The sequence below is a fragment of the Hemiscyllium ocellatum genome, chromosome 6 (assembly GCF_020745735.1).
Source record: "Hemiscyllium ocellatum isolate sHemOce1 chromosome 6, sHemOce1.pat.X.cur, whole genome shotgun sequence".
Classification (NCBI taxonomy): Eukaryota; Metazoa; Chordata; class Chondrichthyes; order Orectolobiformes; family Hemiscylliidae; genus Hemiscyllium; species Hemiscyllium ocellatum.
This window is the reverse complement of record NC_083406.1, coordinates 1,724,528-1,741,967: the sequence shown is the minus strand read 5'-3', so window position 1 is coordinate 1,741,967 and position 17,440 is coordinate 1,724,528. Positions and strand designations below refer to the sequence as shown.

General features: G+C 44.7%; 1 protein-coding gene across 6 annotated transcripts in view; it reads right to left on the bottom strand.

Annotated features, from left to right (window-relative positions):
- cep126 (centrosomal protein 126) overlaps window positions 1-17,419 on the bottom strand; it is a 116,272-nt gene extending 98,853 nt beyond the window's left edge. For all 6 annotated transcript variants that reach the window (XM_060825768.1, XM_060825771.1, XM_060825770.1 and 3 more), the window contains exons 1-2: window positions 17,161-17,419; window positions 12,102-12,218 (exon numbers count right to left, since the gene is read on the bottom strand). In XM_060825768.1, coding sequence (XP_060681751.1) covers window positions 12,102-12,218; window positions 17,161-17,189 — 146 coding nt within the window. In that variant the 5' untranslated portion in view covers window positions 17,190-17,419. The remainder of the gene's footprint in view (window positions 1-12,101; window positions 12,219-17,160) is intronic.
- Between the last annotated feature and the right edge of the window lie 21 nt (window positions 17,420-17,440).

Here is a 17,440-nt window from a genome sequence, read left to right as displayed (position 1 = left end):
ACAATAAACTAAAGGCAGTTATGTCAGGAAGGATTGATGGACGTTAGTCCGCATAAGTAGCAGAGATAATAGCACTAACCAAAGCATTTGAGCTGTTGAAGGGGAGAATTGTGAACATTTATACAGATAGGCAATATGCCTCTGGGGTTGTACATGACTACATGGTTGCATGGGGGAGAAGAGGGTTCACCACCGCTGGGGGAACCCCCCCATCAAACACCAGTCAAGAATCCAAGCACTGCTGAGCACCAGCGAACAGCCAAAAGAGGCTGCAGTAATAAAAATCAAAGCGCACCTAAAGGAGCCAGGGAAAGACAGTCCAGGCTGGCTGCAATGTAAAGGCAACCAAGCCGTAAACCGAGCAGCCCAGCCTGCCTTACAGCAGGAAATCGTCGATGAGGTTCCAATAACTAGCGGAAAATGCCTTTCACATACAGCAGCTGCAGGAGGACACCCCGCAGGAAGGGGAAAGAGAGATGGAAACTGCAAGGAGCACTTAAAAGGGAGGACGGTGCCTGGAGGCAAGTGGACAAGGTGGTAGCACCAGCATGCAGACAAAACACCTTGCTCAAACTGCACCATGGGCTCTTACATACAGGCAGGGAAGCTATGATAGCAAGTCAAGGGAATGGGAAGGGATATGGCCAAACATTGCCACAGATGCATGGTTTACACACAGCACAACCCAGGTAGACCCATAAAAGTTAGGATGGGTCACCAACCAAGGCCAGGGACCCTGGAAACACCTCCAAATGGATTTCACAGGGCTACTACCACCTTCCCGTGGGAAAACATACTGCCTGGTCGTCATGGGTTCACCTTGTGGTTAGAGGCATTCTCCACCGGAAACTGTACAGTTACTGCTGTAGCCAGGTAATCCCGAGGTGGGAGGGGGAGGAATACCCCACAGATCAACTCTGATCAAGGGACACAGTTCACAGGCACAGTTATGAAAATTGTATGCCAGTATTAGGGATAAAACAAAACGTTCATATCTCCTTTCACCCCCAGAGCTCAGGGATGGTAGAGAGAATGAACAAAACCCTTAAAAATGTTTTAGCTAGGGCCATACATACATCAGGGAGGATACGGGCCGAAGTGCTGCCAGCCATACTAATGAAATTAAGTGCCATCACGAATCAGGCAACCAGACTAACACCTTAGGAATTATGACCGGGCGAGCAATCCATTACCAGAGACCATAATAACAGGCAGAAACGATGTAGGTCTGCTAAAAGACAAAATTTGGAGATATGTACTGGAATTAAGCACCCAACTAAAAGGGATGCAAACATTGGTAACTGAGAGACAAGAGCAAAAGGACAAGGCAGGGGAACTCAAAACCTTCCGTGAGGTCCCAGCAGCTGGGAGCCATTTCCTCGTACGAACTCTGCCCGACAAACCAGGCTTTGCCCCAAAATGGAATGGGCCATATGAAGTTATAATCAGTGGGGACACTTGTGCCTGTACTGGACCCAATTTAAATCGTATCAGGACTCCTGTAAATGAACTAATTATGATTGACCAAGCCCCTAGGCACAGACAGGAACTGCGAGCAAGACAATGACTAAGAGGAGAGCACCGAGACCACAACCAAGCAAACCATCTAGAGGCACGGATCAAACTGCTGACAAGACACAGAAATCACCTACTGTTGCCGACTTCCAGGGACCATTGTAAAAAAAAGGGACACTGACTATTAACCTCATTTAACTTTAATCATGTACATACTCGAGTATATATTACTGTTTCTAAATGTTGTGATAGCCGGAAGCCTGTCAGGATTTGAGGATAATCCCTTTTACAAAACCCACCTAAGTTTACATGGGAACCGAACTGTCTGTTACTCACTGTGCGACCGGTTGAATCTCTATTTGTGGCCACCCCTGTGCGCACCCCTCACGACTTATACACAATAGACACCTTGGGCACGCCATGTAAGGGACAGCTAGGAAAATAAATAAGGAGACTCCAGGATAGGTCTGTGGAATTGGTCATGTCCACTGGCCCAAAGGGTCAGGCACCCCAACAGAGGGAGAGAAAGACCTATTTAAACATCCCTGATTACCCACTCTGTTTCATGGGGTAGGGATGGAGATGTATTTATGCCCTAGTATCTAGAAACAGTTCATACATGCAGACAAAATGTACTCACCAGCACTGTACAATCACCCGAAGATAACTTACCTGCACCTGCAGCGAATGGGCATGCTTGAACACGACCATGGGAAGACAGTTTATATGTGGACAGAGCAATGGCACTCACATAAGCTCTGCCACATGTACATACCCGTTTGATAACTACCAGCTGGGGGAAACAAATGGGGAGTCAGAGGCAAGATAGGTAGATAAACAGGCCCAGGAGCAGGACACCGTATCCTACTGAGCAGCAAAGGGATTTTTTATTTAAGGGGATACAGTGTGGAAACAGGCCCTTCGGCCCAACAAGTCCACACTGACACGCCGAAGCGCAACCCACCCATTCCCCTAAATTTACCCCTTACCTAACACTACGGGCAATTTAGCACAGCCAATTCACCTGACCCGCACATCTTTGGACTGTGGGAGGAAACCGGAGCACCCGGAGGAAACCCACGCAGACACGGAGAGAACGTGCAAACAGTCTGTCACCTGAGTCGGAAATTGAACCCAGGTCTCAGGCGCTGTGAGGCAGCAGTGCTAACCACTGTGCCACCCATTTATACTACCGACACATCAAACCTCCTGAAGCTTTTCGCAGTAGGAATGATCGGAGCCCTCACTGTACCATGCCTCAGCTGGGGACATGTTCAGAGGATAGCAACCTGCTCCATCATCCATTCTGCTCTGATTGGCAGATCCCCACCACACTGGGATCATCATTGGGGTACGGGTTTTTGGGATCTCTTTCTTTAGCGGGGACGGCAGCAGGGGTCGTCAGTGTAGATTGATGATCTTAGGAACCAATACACCAAAGGCTCTACAAGCAATCAATGGTGAATTGCCTGAACTCAGATTTTACGCACAGCAGACACATTATACGGGGGATTATCAGTCAGCCCAGTAAAGGGGAGTATGTACAAATCATTTGTGACAGTGTATAACCCATGTCATTAATGATAATTACAATATTACACAAGTGATCAAAAATATTCGGGACCAGGTAGATGAGTTCAGACAAGGACCGTCAGGAGGAGAGAGCTGGCTAGAATGGCTGATAGGCAAATCCTGGGGACCCTATTTGGCACAAGGGATTGCTCTCCTTATATCACTCATACTGGTATTCTGCCGAGGCTTCGGGTGCATAACCTTTGCCGTAAGGTGCTCCTGAAGCTGGCCGTGCCAGGAGCAAGTGTCACCACAGAAGAGCCCCCAGCGAAACTCCTTGACACCCCTCGATCTGGGGAGACCTTAGAAAAGGTCTACCTCCATATGTGAGTTTGGTGGTCTGCAGGAGATCTCTGAAGTCACCTCCTTGACTACAAAGGGGAGAGTGGTGGGAGTTGTCATGGGGCATACTGACACAGACACACAGACACAAGATGGCCACTGCAAAGCACACACAGATACTGCCTGAGGCCAACAGGATACCAGCACAATAGACACAGAACGTAGATAATTAGTTTAAGATGGGTGGGGGAAAGAATACACATCAGTAACATCTACTGCCCACCGAAGTGTCTGAGCCCAGCCACCAACTTCAATAGAAATGTTAACTACCTGATACTGCTTGTGTACAAGTGTTAACACCTTAGATTTGCAAAACGATCTTCCTTCTCAGGAGGAACGATCACGACCAATTACTGTAGCAATGGACTTCTGCATAGCCGCTGGAACTGACAATGATTCTGTAATGTTTTCTGTAAATAGACCATGCTGCACCAACAAAGACCCGATACCTGGACCATTATACCTTGAAATGTATAAAACATTGTGACGTGTGCTCCAAGGGGGAAGAGATGGCTCGCAGCTGCCAGCCGTGCTGCCAGACCTCCCTCTCTCTCTCCCTGGAGCTCCGGTTTCTTTGTACAATAAATTCCATCACTGAATCAAAACTCTGATTCCGAGACTGGTGATTTCCCCACAACACCTCTAAATCCTTCCTATTCATATACCCATCCAGTTGTCTTTTAGATGTTGTAATTGTATCAGCCTCCACCACTTTCTCTGGCAGCTCATTTCATACACGTACCATTCTGTGTGTGAAAACATTGTCCCTTAGGTCCCTTTTAAATCATTTCCCCCTCACCTGAAATCTATGCCGTCTACTTCTGGATTCCCCCACCTCAGGGAAAATCCTGTGGCTATTCACCCTATCAATGCCCCTCATGATTTTATAAACCTCCATAAGGTCATTCCTCAGCCTCCGAGACTCTAGGGAAAATAGCCCCAATCTATTCAGTCTCTCCCTCCAGTTTAAACCCTCCAAATCTGGCAACATCCTTGTAAATCATTTCTGAACTCTTAAATTTTCACAACGTCCTTCCTATAGGAGAGAGACCAAAATTACACACAGTATTCCAGAAGTGGCCTAACCAATGTCCTGTACAGCTGCAACATGATCTCCCAACTCCTGCACTCAATACTCTAACCAAACGCCTTCTTCACTAACCTATCTACCTTGAGACTCTATTTTCAAGGAACTATGAACCTGCACTCCAAGGTCTCTTTGTTCAGCAACGCTCCCCGGGACTTTACCATGAAGTGTTTAAGATTAGATTATTTACAGTGTGGAAACAGGCCCTTCGCCCAACAAGTCCACACCGACCCGCCGAAGCGCAACCCACCCGTACCCCTACATATACCCCTTACCTAACACTACGGGCAATTTAGCATGGCCAATTCACCTGACCCGCACATCTTTGGACTGTGGGAGGAAACCGGAGCACCCGGAGGAAACCCACGCAGACACGGGGAGAACGTGCAAACTCCACACAGTCAGTCGCCTGAGGCGGGAATTGAACCCAGGTCCCTGGCGCTGTGAGGCAGCAGTGCTAACCACTGTGCCACCGTGCCGCCCAAAGTCCTGCCTGGTTTGCTTTTCCAAAGTGCAGCGCCTCATATTTACCTAAATTAAACTCCATCTGCCACTCCTCAGCCCATTGGCCCATCTGATCAAGATCCCATTGTAATCTGAGGTAACCTTCTGCACTATCCGCTACACCTCCGATTTTGGTGTCATCTGCAAACTTACTAACTATCCCTCCTATGTTCACATCTGAGGCATTTATATAAATGACAAAAAGTAGTGGACTCAGCACCGATCCTTGTGGCACACCATTAGTCACAAGCCTCCAGTCTGAAAAGCAATCCTCCACCAGCACCCTTTGTCCACAGCCACTTCTCTATCCAAATGGCTAGTTCTCTCTGTATTCCATATGATCTAACCCTGCTAACCAGATTACCACGAGGAACCTTGATGAACATATTACTGAAGTCCATATAGGTCACATTCACCGCTCTGCCCTCATCAATCCTCTTCAAAAACCTCAGTCATGGAATAGTGGAATAATGGAAAAGGAGATTTGGATGAAACCAAGTTAAAAAGGGGTTGGAGGGGGGATCTAAGATGGCGGCGATCTGAGAAGATCACACTGCAGAGCTTCGCATTGCAGCAGGAGTAGGACGGACCTTTAACCCACCCAACCCAGGTCATCAGGATTTCTTGCGGCGTTGGAAAGATCGTGGAGCCCCAAGAAACATTTAAAAATCGACGTACCTATATTTTCAGCTGTCCTGAAATGCCTAAAAAGGAAGAAGGAGCATGTGAGGCCGGACCTGCAGCTCAGCCTGCAGGAGCCTTGGAGCCGATTACTCTCCAGCTCTCGAAATCTCGCGAGATGTTGGGGAAACAGATTGAAGGGAAGCTGGCGCCAGTCTCTCTCATGCTGCAGAAGCATGAGCAGCAGCTGGGAGACCTGGAGAAGAGGATGGATGAGGTGGAGCACAGGGTCACAGTGGTGGAAGCTGATGCCAGTTCATTCAAGGAAGAGATCCAAGCCCTGAAGACGCTGGTTCGTAATTTGCATGACCAAGTGGATGGTCTTGAAAACAGGGGCAAGAGAAAAAAACATTCGGATCATCAGTGTGCCTGAGGATAAGGAAGGTGACCGGCCTGTGGAATTTGTTGAAGATTGGCTTCCAAAATTCCTTGACTTGGAGACTGGCATGAGAGGATTGAAGATAGAGAGTCACCAGGTCGCAGCACAGAGGTCGGGTCTGGATCAACACCCTCGTCTTTACCAAGATAAGGAGAGAGTCCTGGAGGCTTCCAGACTCCAGGGGAAGGATCCAAAGGCCCTAATTTATGAGGGGTCTAAGATCATGTTTTTTCAGGACTTTTCAGCGGCGGTGATCCAGAAACAAAAATCGTATGATGGTGTCAAGAGAAGATTGAAGGAGCTTGGGATTCAGTACTCCCTGAGATATCCGGCAGTGCTTCGGATCACCTTACATGGATCCATGCATCTCTTTGACACAACGGAGAAGGCAAGAGACCTTGTGGACAAATAACCTAATTTAAACAATTGTAGTATGTATAAATATTGTCGCTTGGGTATACGTTTATCATTCTGTAAAAGAAATGGAGGAAATCCGGTTGGAGCTTTGTTTTTTCCCCTTTTTTTCCCTCTATTGATAATAATTCGGTTCAAACTATGTCTGGCGGTGGTTAAGATGTACATTTTAAATTTCTAAGTTAGGACATACCAAAGGATGAGTGGGGTATTTATTGCCCCTTTTTAATAAAAGAATTTTTTTTATTCATATTGATATTCTATGGGGTGTTTATTCTTTTTAGCTTGTGCTTGCGATGCGGCTCTAGCTGGGAGAAGTGAAGGTGGTTGAGATGTTTAGATGCCTATTTATGGGCAGTTCGGGATGGGTAGTTGCCCCCTCCGGGCAGGGGGTGAGTTCCCCTTCTCAGCGCTATTGGCGCTTTATAGTTGGTTTGTTTTCTGGTTTTTATTGTTTTTTATTTTTAATAATTTTGTATGTTTGTTAAATGTAGTGGTTTTAGTTGATGTAGTTTTTATATTTGGTGGACCATGCAACACTAAGGCTTAGCAATTTGTGGTTTGGGTTCCTGTTCTCTGGAATTTAAATGTAATTGCAGAAGATTATGGCTAATGATTTGATTAAATGGTGTACCTGGAATATCAAGGGAAGTCACTCACCAATTAAGAGGAGGAAGGTACTCTTGAGTCTTAGAAAGGAGAAGGTGGATATTGCTTTGTTACTGAAATTACAGCAGAATAGCTTTGACCGAGTTTATTTTTCATCATTTAATACCAGAAGTAGGGGAGCGGCTATATTGGTAAGGAAAAATCTCTCATTTAAATTGTTGGAATGTGTTAAAGACACATACGGGAGGTTTGTAATTCTTAAAGCCTTAATAAATGGGGAAGAATATGGTATTTTAAATGTCTATTGTCCCTCAGCTCATCCTCTTAAATTCTTGGTAGATGCTTTTTCTAAACTGATAAGTCTCAAGTCTCGACACATTATTATAGGGGGAGATTTTAACTGCCTCATGGACCCCACAGTAGACAGGTCCCTTGATACCCTCTGCACAAACTAAACAGTTATTGGGTTTGTGTGGGGAATTAGGATTGGTGGACATCTGGAGGTGTCTCCACCCTACAGGTGGGGATTTCACATTTTTCTCCAATCAGCACAGATGTCACACGAGGATTGATTTTTTTGCTGACCCCTGCGGTAACCCTGGATCTGGTGGCATCCTGTACAATTGGTAATATTGCCATCTCTGATCATGCTCCAGTGTACCTCATGGTTAAAATTAAGGAAGTTATAGTGGATTCAAGGTACTAGTGAATGGACCCCTTTATTCTCATGGACAGCAAGTTTGTGGAGTAATTCTCTAGGGAATTTCGGACATTCCTAGACAACAACATAGGCTCGGTTGATAACTCATCCGTTCTCTGGGAAACTGCCAAAGCTTATGCCAGAGGGTTAGTTATTTCATATTCCACAAGTAGGAAGCGGCAGAAGGGTGAGCAGCAACGTCTCCTTGAAGCATGGTTGAAGGCAGCTGAGAAGGCCTAGTTTGATAGACCCTCATTGGTCAAACTACAGAGGATTACGGCACTGCGGTCTACACTAAATTCCTTGCTCACGCAGACGGCAAAGGAGATGGCTTTTGCAAAGCAAAGGTTATACGAGCATGGTGACAAGCCAGGCAAATACTTAACAAAGTTGAAAATGTGTTGCTGGTTAAAGCGCAGCAGGTCAGGCAGCATCCAAGGAACAGGAAATTCGACGTTTCGGGCACAAGCCCTTCATCAGGAATGAGGAAAGTGTGTCCAGCAGGCTAAGATAAAAGGTAGGGAGGAGGGACTTGGGGGAGGGGTGATGGAGATGTGATAGGTGGAAGGAGGTCAAGGTGAGGGTGATAGGCTGGAGTGGGGTGGGCGTGGAGAGGTCAGGAAGAAAATTACAGGTTAGGAGGCGGTGCTGGGTTCGAGGGAATTGACTGAGACAAAGTGGGGGGAGGGGAAATGAGGAAACTGGAGAAATTTGAGTTCATCCCTTGTGGTTGGAGGGTTCCCAGGCGGAAAATGAGGCGCTCTTCCTCCAACCGTCGTGTTATGTTCTGGCGATGGAGGAGTCCAAGGACTTAACAAACCTTGCCAGAAAGAGAAGTGCCCCACAAACCATTACAGCGATTAGGGAAGGGTCTGGGAACCTAACATGTGATTCTAAAAAGATTAATGTGGTGTTCCAGAGATTCTACTCTAAGTTATATCAGTCTGAGAATTGTGAGGAGGGGCAAGCCAAAATGGAATCCTTTTTTTAAAGATCTGAAGTTCCTGGGTGTGACTCCCGAACAACAGTCCTTTCTCAATGCCCCATTATCAGAGCAAGAAGTGCAGGAAGCTGTGAGGCAGCTTCAGAGTGGAAAGGTACCCGGTCCTGATGGACTTCCCAGTGAATTCTATAAGGAATTTATAAGTATACTGTCAGACTTGATGCTGAATATGTTTAATGATTCATACAGTCATGTTTGTCTCCCACCATCTCTGAGAGAGGCCAATATTTCACTTATCCTTAAAAAAGGGAAGGACCCGGAAGACTGTGCTTCATACAGGCCCATCTCGCTCTTAAATGTGGACTTTAAGATCCTCTCTAAGGCTCTTGCGTGAAGGCTGGAGACTGTGTTATCCTCTATTATTAAAGAGGATCAGACGGGCTTCATAAAGGGTCGTAGGTCCTCCAATAATGTTAGGAGGCTGCTTAATGTAATTCAAGCATGCCAACAGCAGTCAATACAGGGATTGGTGATTTCTTTAGATGCAGAGAAGGCATTTGACCGAGTTGAGTGGTCGTACCTTTTCTATACTCTAGACTGGTTTGGTCTGGCGAAGTTTTCATAAGATGGGTAAAGGTCCTCTACAGTGTACCTTTTACTGCGGTCATTACCAACGGGGTACGATCAAGCAATTTTAATATTTCTAGAGGCAGCCGGCAAGGCTGTCCCCTTTCACCATTACTTTTTACATTAGTGATTGAACCATTGGCAGAGGCCATTCGTGGGGATCTCAATATATCAGCTCCAGACGTGGGGTCAAAATTACATAAGATCTCGCTGTATGCAGATGATGTTCTAATTTCCTTGACAAATCCAGCAGTCTTAGCGCCTTGCCTGATACAATGCATTCACGCATTTAGCGCTTTTTCAGGGTATAAGATTAATTTTGCTAAATCAGAGGCTATGCCTATGGGTGGTCTTACGAAAGAGTATAGATTCCCATTTAGGTGGTCACAGGGGGGTTTTGTGTATTTGGGCATATTCATTACTCCAGTTCTGGATTGGCTGTTCAAAGCCAATTTTACCCAATTATTTGAAAAAAATTAAACAAGATCTCCAAAGACGGGAGGCACTTCCAGTCTCATGGTTGGGTCGGATAGCGCTTATTAAGATGACTATTCTCCCTCGTTTGCTATACCCTATACGGATGCTCCCCCTGATTTTCAATAACAAACACTCAGGAGATTGAACAGTTGGTTCAGCTCCTTTATCCGGCACTGTAAACGGACCCTCATTAAATTAGCCAAACTGCTGTTGCCTCTCAGATTGGGGGGAGTAGACCTTCCGGACATTTAAAATGACCAATTAAGCTCGCTCTTGACCTACGTGAATGATTGGGTTTGTGGGGACTCTCTTTCAATATGGCTAGATACCGAAGTCTCCCAGGCAAGGTGCCCCCTTACAGTTTGCTGTTTTTGGACAAGGTGAGGACAGTTAGGGAATATTGCCATAACCCAATAGTCATCAATACTGTTAAAGTGTAGAGGGCAATTCGGCAGAGGGAAGGTAATATTGGCAAAACATCTTTGCTTACACCTTTAGTGGGTATGCCGAGTTTTCAACCAGGTATGATAGATTCAGGATTTAAACATTGGGCAGCTAGGGGTAAATCTTGCATGGGTGATTTATTTGAGGGAGATGTAATGATGTCCTTTGATCAGATAGTACAGAAGTACGAGTTACCTAATAGAGACCTCTTTTGTTTTTTTCAAGTTAGGGATTTTATTCAAAATAAGACCACACTTTTGTCTGATCCCTACAAATCTGACATAGAAAGAGGGGTACTCAGGGCTAAGAGTACACTCTCAGTCAGTACTCTATATCACCAATTGGGGGGGTGCCACCTCAGATGAGTCTGATCGACTCTGCAAGATGTGGGAAAGAGAGCTGGGTGTTGAAGTTTCTTCAGAGGCACGGGAGGATATTTGGAAGAATGCAAGGAAGATATCAATTTGCAATAGGACCCATGCTTTACAGTTGAAGATTCTCCATAGGGTCCACTTAGCCCCAGGCCGTTTGTCAAAATTTAAACCAGGGGTATCTTCAGCATGTCCCAAGTGCAAGGTCTGCACGGGCACTCTTACCCATTGTCTTGGGTCTTGTGACAGGCTTCAAACATATTGGAGCGCTGTGGTGGGTGCAGTGGAGAGGATTTTAGGTGTAGGGGTGGAGAAGGACCCTATTTCGCTCCTTTTGGGCCTACCCATTGTATTTCCTGCAGACTCGCATAAGGCAAAACTTTTCAATATTCTTACATTCTGTGCAAGGAAGAATATCTTGCTAGGTTGGATATCAGAAAACCCCCAGGCCTGTTGGATTGGCGGAAATTTGTTATGGAGCATATTCCCCTGAATTTTCTCATAAATATGGGACACCACAAAACTGAGAATTTTTACAAGACATGGCAACCCTTTTTGAAATACCTGGACACAGATTTATCTGCCACACGAACAAGGGCTTTTATATAGCCGTAACAATTGTGTTTCATGAGTCCAATATCCAGGGAGGAGGAACTGTGAATGTATGAGTGTTTTGTTTGGCTGGGCTGAGTTATTACTATTTATTTGTTTGTTGTTAGGTATCTATTTATTTAGTTAAATAGCTAGTTTTGGTTTTTCTTTAATTTTATACTTCTCTATATATGTTTATACATTCGTATAGGAGGGTGGGTTGAGGAATTTTTTTATTATTTGGGTTTAGTTTTGTACTATTTTTGTACTGTTTTGAATTGCATTGTTTTGTATTTGTTGTAATATTTTTAAATCTATTTTTTTCTTAATAAAAATATATTATAAAAAAAAGCACAAAATGGAATTCAGGACAATCCAAGTGTTGAAAATAATGCAATTCATAAATTAAAGCATCAAACTGAAAAAAAAAGGGGTTGGAGGCAAATGTAGCAATGTGAAGTAGAACTGACAATTATGAAGAAAAGTCACTGGACCAGAAACATTAACTGATTTCTCTCCACAGACGCTGCTAGACTTGCTGAGATTTTTCCAGTATTTTCTGTTTTTGTTTCCTGAACTTAGTACGCAGGTAGGAAAGGCATTTCGAACAAGCGATGCAGGAAAACTCAACGGGAATCCCAGAAGTTAGCAAGGCTTTCTGCCCATATCACGCTGGCCTGGAAGCAGCATGTAATACACAAAGAAAGGTGAATTTGACAACAAAATCTAGCAAAATTTGACAAATGGTATTTATCTGCAAAAGGTGTAAAACCCCCAAGTAGCTTTATTCCTGAAGATCAAACGGCATTCATCTTGTAGTTGTGGATTCTTTATACTGTACTTACTTGCGTCTTCTGATTGTCTGCAAAGAAAGTTTACGAACTTTGGCTCGGTTTAGTTTTTGTTCCTCTGATAATCTTTGTCGTTCTTCATCCAGTCCTTCCAGCTGTGTTTTTATATTTCTACCATAAATGGGAGTTAAGAATAAAACAGAAATAACAGCCAGTGCATATTTGTCAAAATGATATATTTAGCTAAGATAGTGAACATGTTTCTTTAAGTCATGAATTGCTGTTTTTCCCAATGTGTCCATTTTGCTATCACCTTGTTTGAAAGAGGTGCTGTGCAGGTCTAACTGAAATATACTTCTTATTCTCCAATTTTCTTAACTGTAGACACAGGGGTTTCAGTCTGGATTTGATCATGTGCTGGGAGCACTTACAATGAATTTAAAAGGAACTGTCTTCCAGTCTTAGGTAAGATTCAGAGAAAATGCTTAACCCAAAGTTTGGAAGGAAAGAGGGTGAAAAGGAAAAATGTCAAGTAAAACAAAGGTTCAAGTATTAGTGTTCAGGCAATTGACAGAGTAACCCAATACCTGTGTCCAGTTTAGTGTTGGTTATGAAAAGAAAGTGCTGCAATTGAAATTTGAGGACATTTACGATCCCAGCCTCTTGACAGTATCATCCGTATAGGTCAGCACTGCAGCAGGTCTCGGAGGAAGTGCAGTCATGTTTTTGGCTGCAGCAGATCATTACTGCCTCTATACACTGGGTTTTCCCACTTCTAGGTTTGTTACTTTTGAAGGGGGTTTCATGGTTGATGTCCCATCGTGACTATTCCCTGAAGATCCCATCACTATCAGAATCTTCAGGTGTGCAAGCACCCGTGCTCTGTGTAAAGCCTGAGGCATAACAGTTCAGATGACTCAAGCTAGAAGCTACCTTGTATACTGTCCTCTTGGCAACTTCCAGTATGAGAAGTTGACCCTGCTTTCCAGATAACAACCTGGAGGCCCTGGCCAACAGAGTGATCAAAGGAAGGGCCATCAGAGGGGGAGGCCAAGGCACCAAAGACAGTTGTCCTGTCACGGATACCGGCCCCAGGTCATGCTGTTTCCAGGGCCAGATGGAATGTAAAGCAGGGCAGGCAAAGGACCTTCTACACTCCATCTTGTTTCTGCACACAAACCTCTATGACTCTATGACAAACCTTTCCAATGCTCATGTCCTGACAAGCTTACTATTGCATCCAGCATCTTTAGCCAATGGCTCTTACTTATCTCATCCTTCACCACTGCGAATTTGTCCTGCCCTGTGGCAAAATAGTGATCAAATTCACAGAGATTGGCAGCCTCCAAGTGTGAGGAAAGTGAGTGAGTACGAAGAAATTAATCGAAGCACCATAAGATGCATCCTTGTGAAGATGCACTGGATGGATGTCCCTGTACACAAAGCAACCCAGTCTGAGTAGGCAAGTCAAAGACGTCCCTGAGCTCTAAAATGAAGTCCTGAAGTGGATTCTGAATTGGTCAAAGATCAGCCAGAAAAATATGATGAGGCTAGTAATTTCCCAATGCCAACCTCAGTGGATGGAAGGTAGATGCTGGTGAAGCAAAATGGAGGCCAGATGAAGCAAATTATATTAGATTCCCTACAGAAATTAAATAGGCTGTTTGGTCCATCAAGTTCTCACTGACCCTCCAAAGAGTAATCCACCCAGACCCATTCCCCTAACCTATATTTACCCCTGACTAATGCACCTAACACTATGGGCAACTGAGCATGACCAATTCACCTAACCTGCCCATCTTTGGATTGTGGGAGGAAACCGGAGCATTCGGAGGAAATCCACACAGGCACTGGAAGAACGTGCAAACTCCACACAGCCAGTTGCATGAGGTGGGAATTGGACCCAGGTCCCTGGTGCTGTGAGGCAGCAGTGCTAACCAATGAGCCACCATGCCACCCTCATGGTGAGTTGCATCTGCCAGCAAACTGCTTTGACTTTCAAATCAGGAACTGGTGCTGTCCAGTTTCTTGAGAGAGGGGAGAGTTGCAGGCTACAGAGAATAATAATGCTAATAATGAGATGCAAATGAGAAATAAAATGTCTGCTGCTAATTAGCAGGGATTAGAACTTGCTGCTGAGACTCCAAGGGGAAAACTGCAACATTTTTTCATCAATGACATTCTAATTTATTCCAATTTCAGGAGAAAGTGAGGTCTGCAGATGCTGGAGATCAGAGCTGAAAATGTGTTGCTGGAAAAGCGCAGCAGGTCAGGCAGCATCCAAGGAACAGGAGAATCGACGTTTCGGGCATGAGCCCTTCGTCATTCCTGAAGAAGGGCTCATGCCCGAAACGTCGATTCTCCTGCTCCTTGGGTGCTGCCTGACCTGCTGCACTTTTCCAGCAACACATTTTCTGCTTATTCCAATTTCACCCTTCTTCCAACATTTCTCACCATTGCTGACACCATTCAAGGGCTGGGTAAATTCCACCTTACCGCATTCGTTCTTTTATGGGATATAGGGATCATTGGTTTTGCCTGCAGTTGTTACCCAATCCCTGACTTTCTCAGCCATTTCCAAGGGTCAACTGCATGGCTGTGGATCTGGAGTCATACAACGGCCAGACTAGATAAGGAGGCAGATTCCTATCCCTAAAGGACATGAGTCAATCCAAAGGGTCTTGAAAATAATCGATAATAGGAAGGAACAGAAGTAGACCGCTCTAGTCAACTGAACTGGCTTCACCATTCAATTAATCATGGCTGATCATCTACCTCAATGCCACTTTCCATATCCCTTGATGTCATTCATCTCCAGAAATCCAATGATTACTGTGTTGAACCTGTTCAATGATTGAGTTTCCACAACTCTCTTGGTTAGAAACTTCCAAGATCTATGTTTACCTGTAGATACAGGTCTGGTGAGGACTGGTGATGAATGAAGTGCACAACATTTCTTATGCAGCCTTCATTGCTTTGCTGCCTTTCATTAATCTTCCTTCCACATACTTCATTCAAGAAAATTCTCATTTCAGCCATTGCAATGAAGGACAAAAGAATACGATTGGCACAAAAAGCCAATGAAAACTTGGAAAGAAAATTGTACTTGGATGGAGATCGCATCCATGAACACCAACTAGCCACGAAATGACACGACCAGCTATCCTTAGTAGCCACACATGCAGATGACAAGCAACATGAATTTGACTGGGACAACACTACTATTATAGGACAAGCCAAACAGAGAACAGCCAGGGAATTCCTAGAGGCATGGCACTCATCCACAGATTCTATCAACAAACACATCGACCTGGACTCAATATACCGGCCACTGCAGCGGACAGCTGGAACTGACAACTGGAAGCGGCAGAGACAAACCACTATAAATGCCGGAGGAAAGATCACAGAAGCGCTTCACAGGAGGCTCCTAAGCACTGAGGATGTCACCTAGACAGGGGACGAAACGTTTACAACACAAATTCCCAGCTCGGCGAACAAAACCACAACAGTCAATGACATATTCTAGAAATGTCCAGGGGTCCTGTTTCAAGCCTTAGTGTTAGTGAACCCTTTGCCACAATTGTCAGGAATTTACAGGGTCAGAGTTGTACAGACAAGAACAGACCCTTCTGTTCAACTACTCTATGCTGACCACAATCCCAAAATAAATTAGTCTCACCTGACTGCTCCTAACCCAACGCCGTCCAAACCTTTCCTATTCATGTACTTATTCAAATGTCTTTTAAAAATTGTAATTGTACCCCGTCCACCACTTCCTCAGGAAGTTCATTCCACATGTGAACCACCCTCCGTGTAAAGTTTTTGCCCATGTCTTTTTTAAGTCTTCTCTTGCCTTAAAAATGTACCGCCGGGTCTTAAAATCCCCTATCCTTGGGGGAAGACAACTACCACTGACTACCTATATTCCTCACTATTTTACAAACATCTATCAGGTTGACTCTCAACCTCCTATGCTCATGAAAAAAAACTCAGACTATTTAGCCTTTCCTTATAACTCAAATCTTCTGTACCTGGCAACATTTTGGTAAATTTGTTCTGAACCCTCTCCGGGTTAATAATATCCTTGCTATAACTGGGTGACCGGAGGTGGACACAGTAGTCCAGAACAGCCTCACCAATGTCCTTTACAACCTCAGCATGATGTCCCAACTCCTACACTCAAAGGACTGAGAAACTTTCTGGGCTTTTACAGCATAAATCTTTGAGGCTGGCAGGATATGTGGAAAATTAGTTAGCAAAGTGTTGTGTCTTATCTAGTAGTTATGCATGTCAGTACATATAACTTTGAGACATACAGTAATGTCAGTGCATCTTTAAAAGACATGATCATATGATTACTACAACATGTCATAGAACTTAGTGATATAAAGGTCTCAGACTTAACTTGGTTCACCTGAAGCATGATATATTGATTGAATGTTACCCTTTGTACTACATGCCAGTGTTTATAGCTGAACAACTCAACATTTACCCAGACATGGGTGTACCTGTAAATGTTGATATTTGTACATATTAGTTATGAAATGTTTCAATGCTATTTTACTCATTAACTTGCTTCTTATGCCACATCAGGCAAAGTAACTGATTAGATTGATTAGATTTGATTTCTACAGCGTGTAAACAGATTCTTCTACCCAACAAGTCCACCCAGACCCAACTCCCTCTGACTAATGCACCTAACACTATGGACAATATAGCTTGGCCAATTCACTTCACCTGCACATGGTTGGATTGCTGGAAGGGTATGGGATCTTGGGCTTCATAAAGACAGAGATGAGGTGTCAAAGACTGGAATTTCAATAAAACTCTGGTTAAATAATAATTTAAATGTTGTGTGCGCAGTTCTGATCATCAGGTTTTGGAAGAACCTGAGAGTCCTCAAAAGAAAGCAAAGCAGATTAAGCAGAATGATGAAATTTAACAAAGTTGAGTTGAAGATGCTGAGGGAGATCTGATGGTGTTGAAAGTTCAGATGCAGAGAGGTTATTCTTACCGTTGATTAATCTCAGTGTAATTCTCACAAACTAACAGCAATTCCATGAATTGTGGATTAAAACATATCAAAGATAGACATATAATCACAGAGGGATACAGCGATGACAGCGGCCGCTCTCTCCACATGGTGATAGCCCCTGCTCCGGACAGCGGCCTCACTCCACACCGGCCTGACGGCCTGAGCGGTCTGCCCGGGCTCCAGCAGCTCACACACGGCCGGGCCCGAGTCACCCCCACTCCCGGGGAAAGGCCGAGAGATCCCCAGGCCCGGCCCGGCCCGAGCCGCCACCGCCGCCGTGTTGAGGGTGAACACGAACCGGCTTCCCCTAGCAACCGGCCGTCACTGCGTCCTCACAGCACCGGGGGGGGGGGAGGGG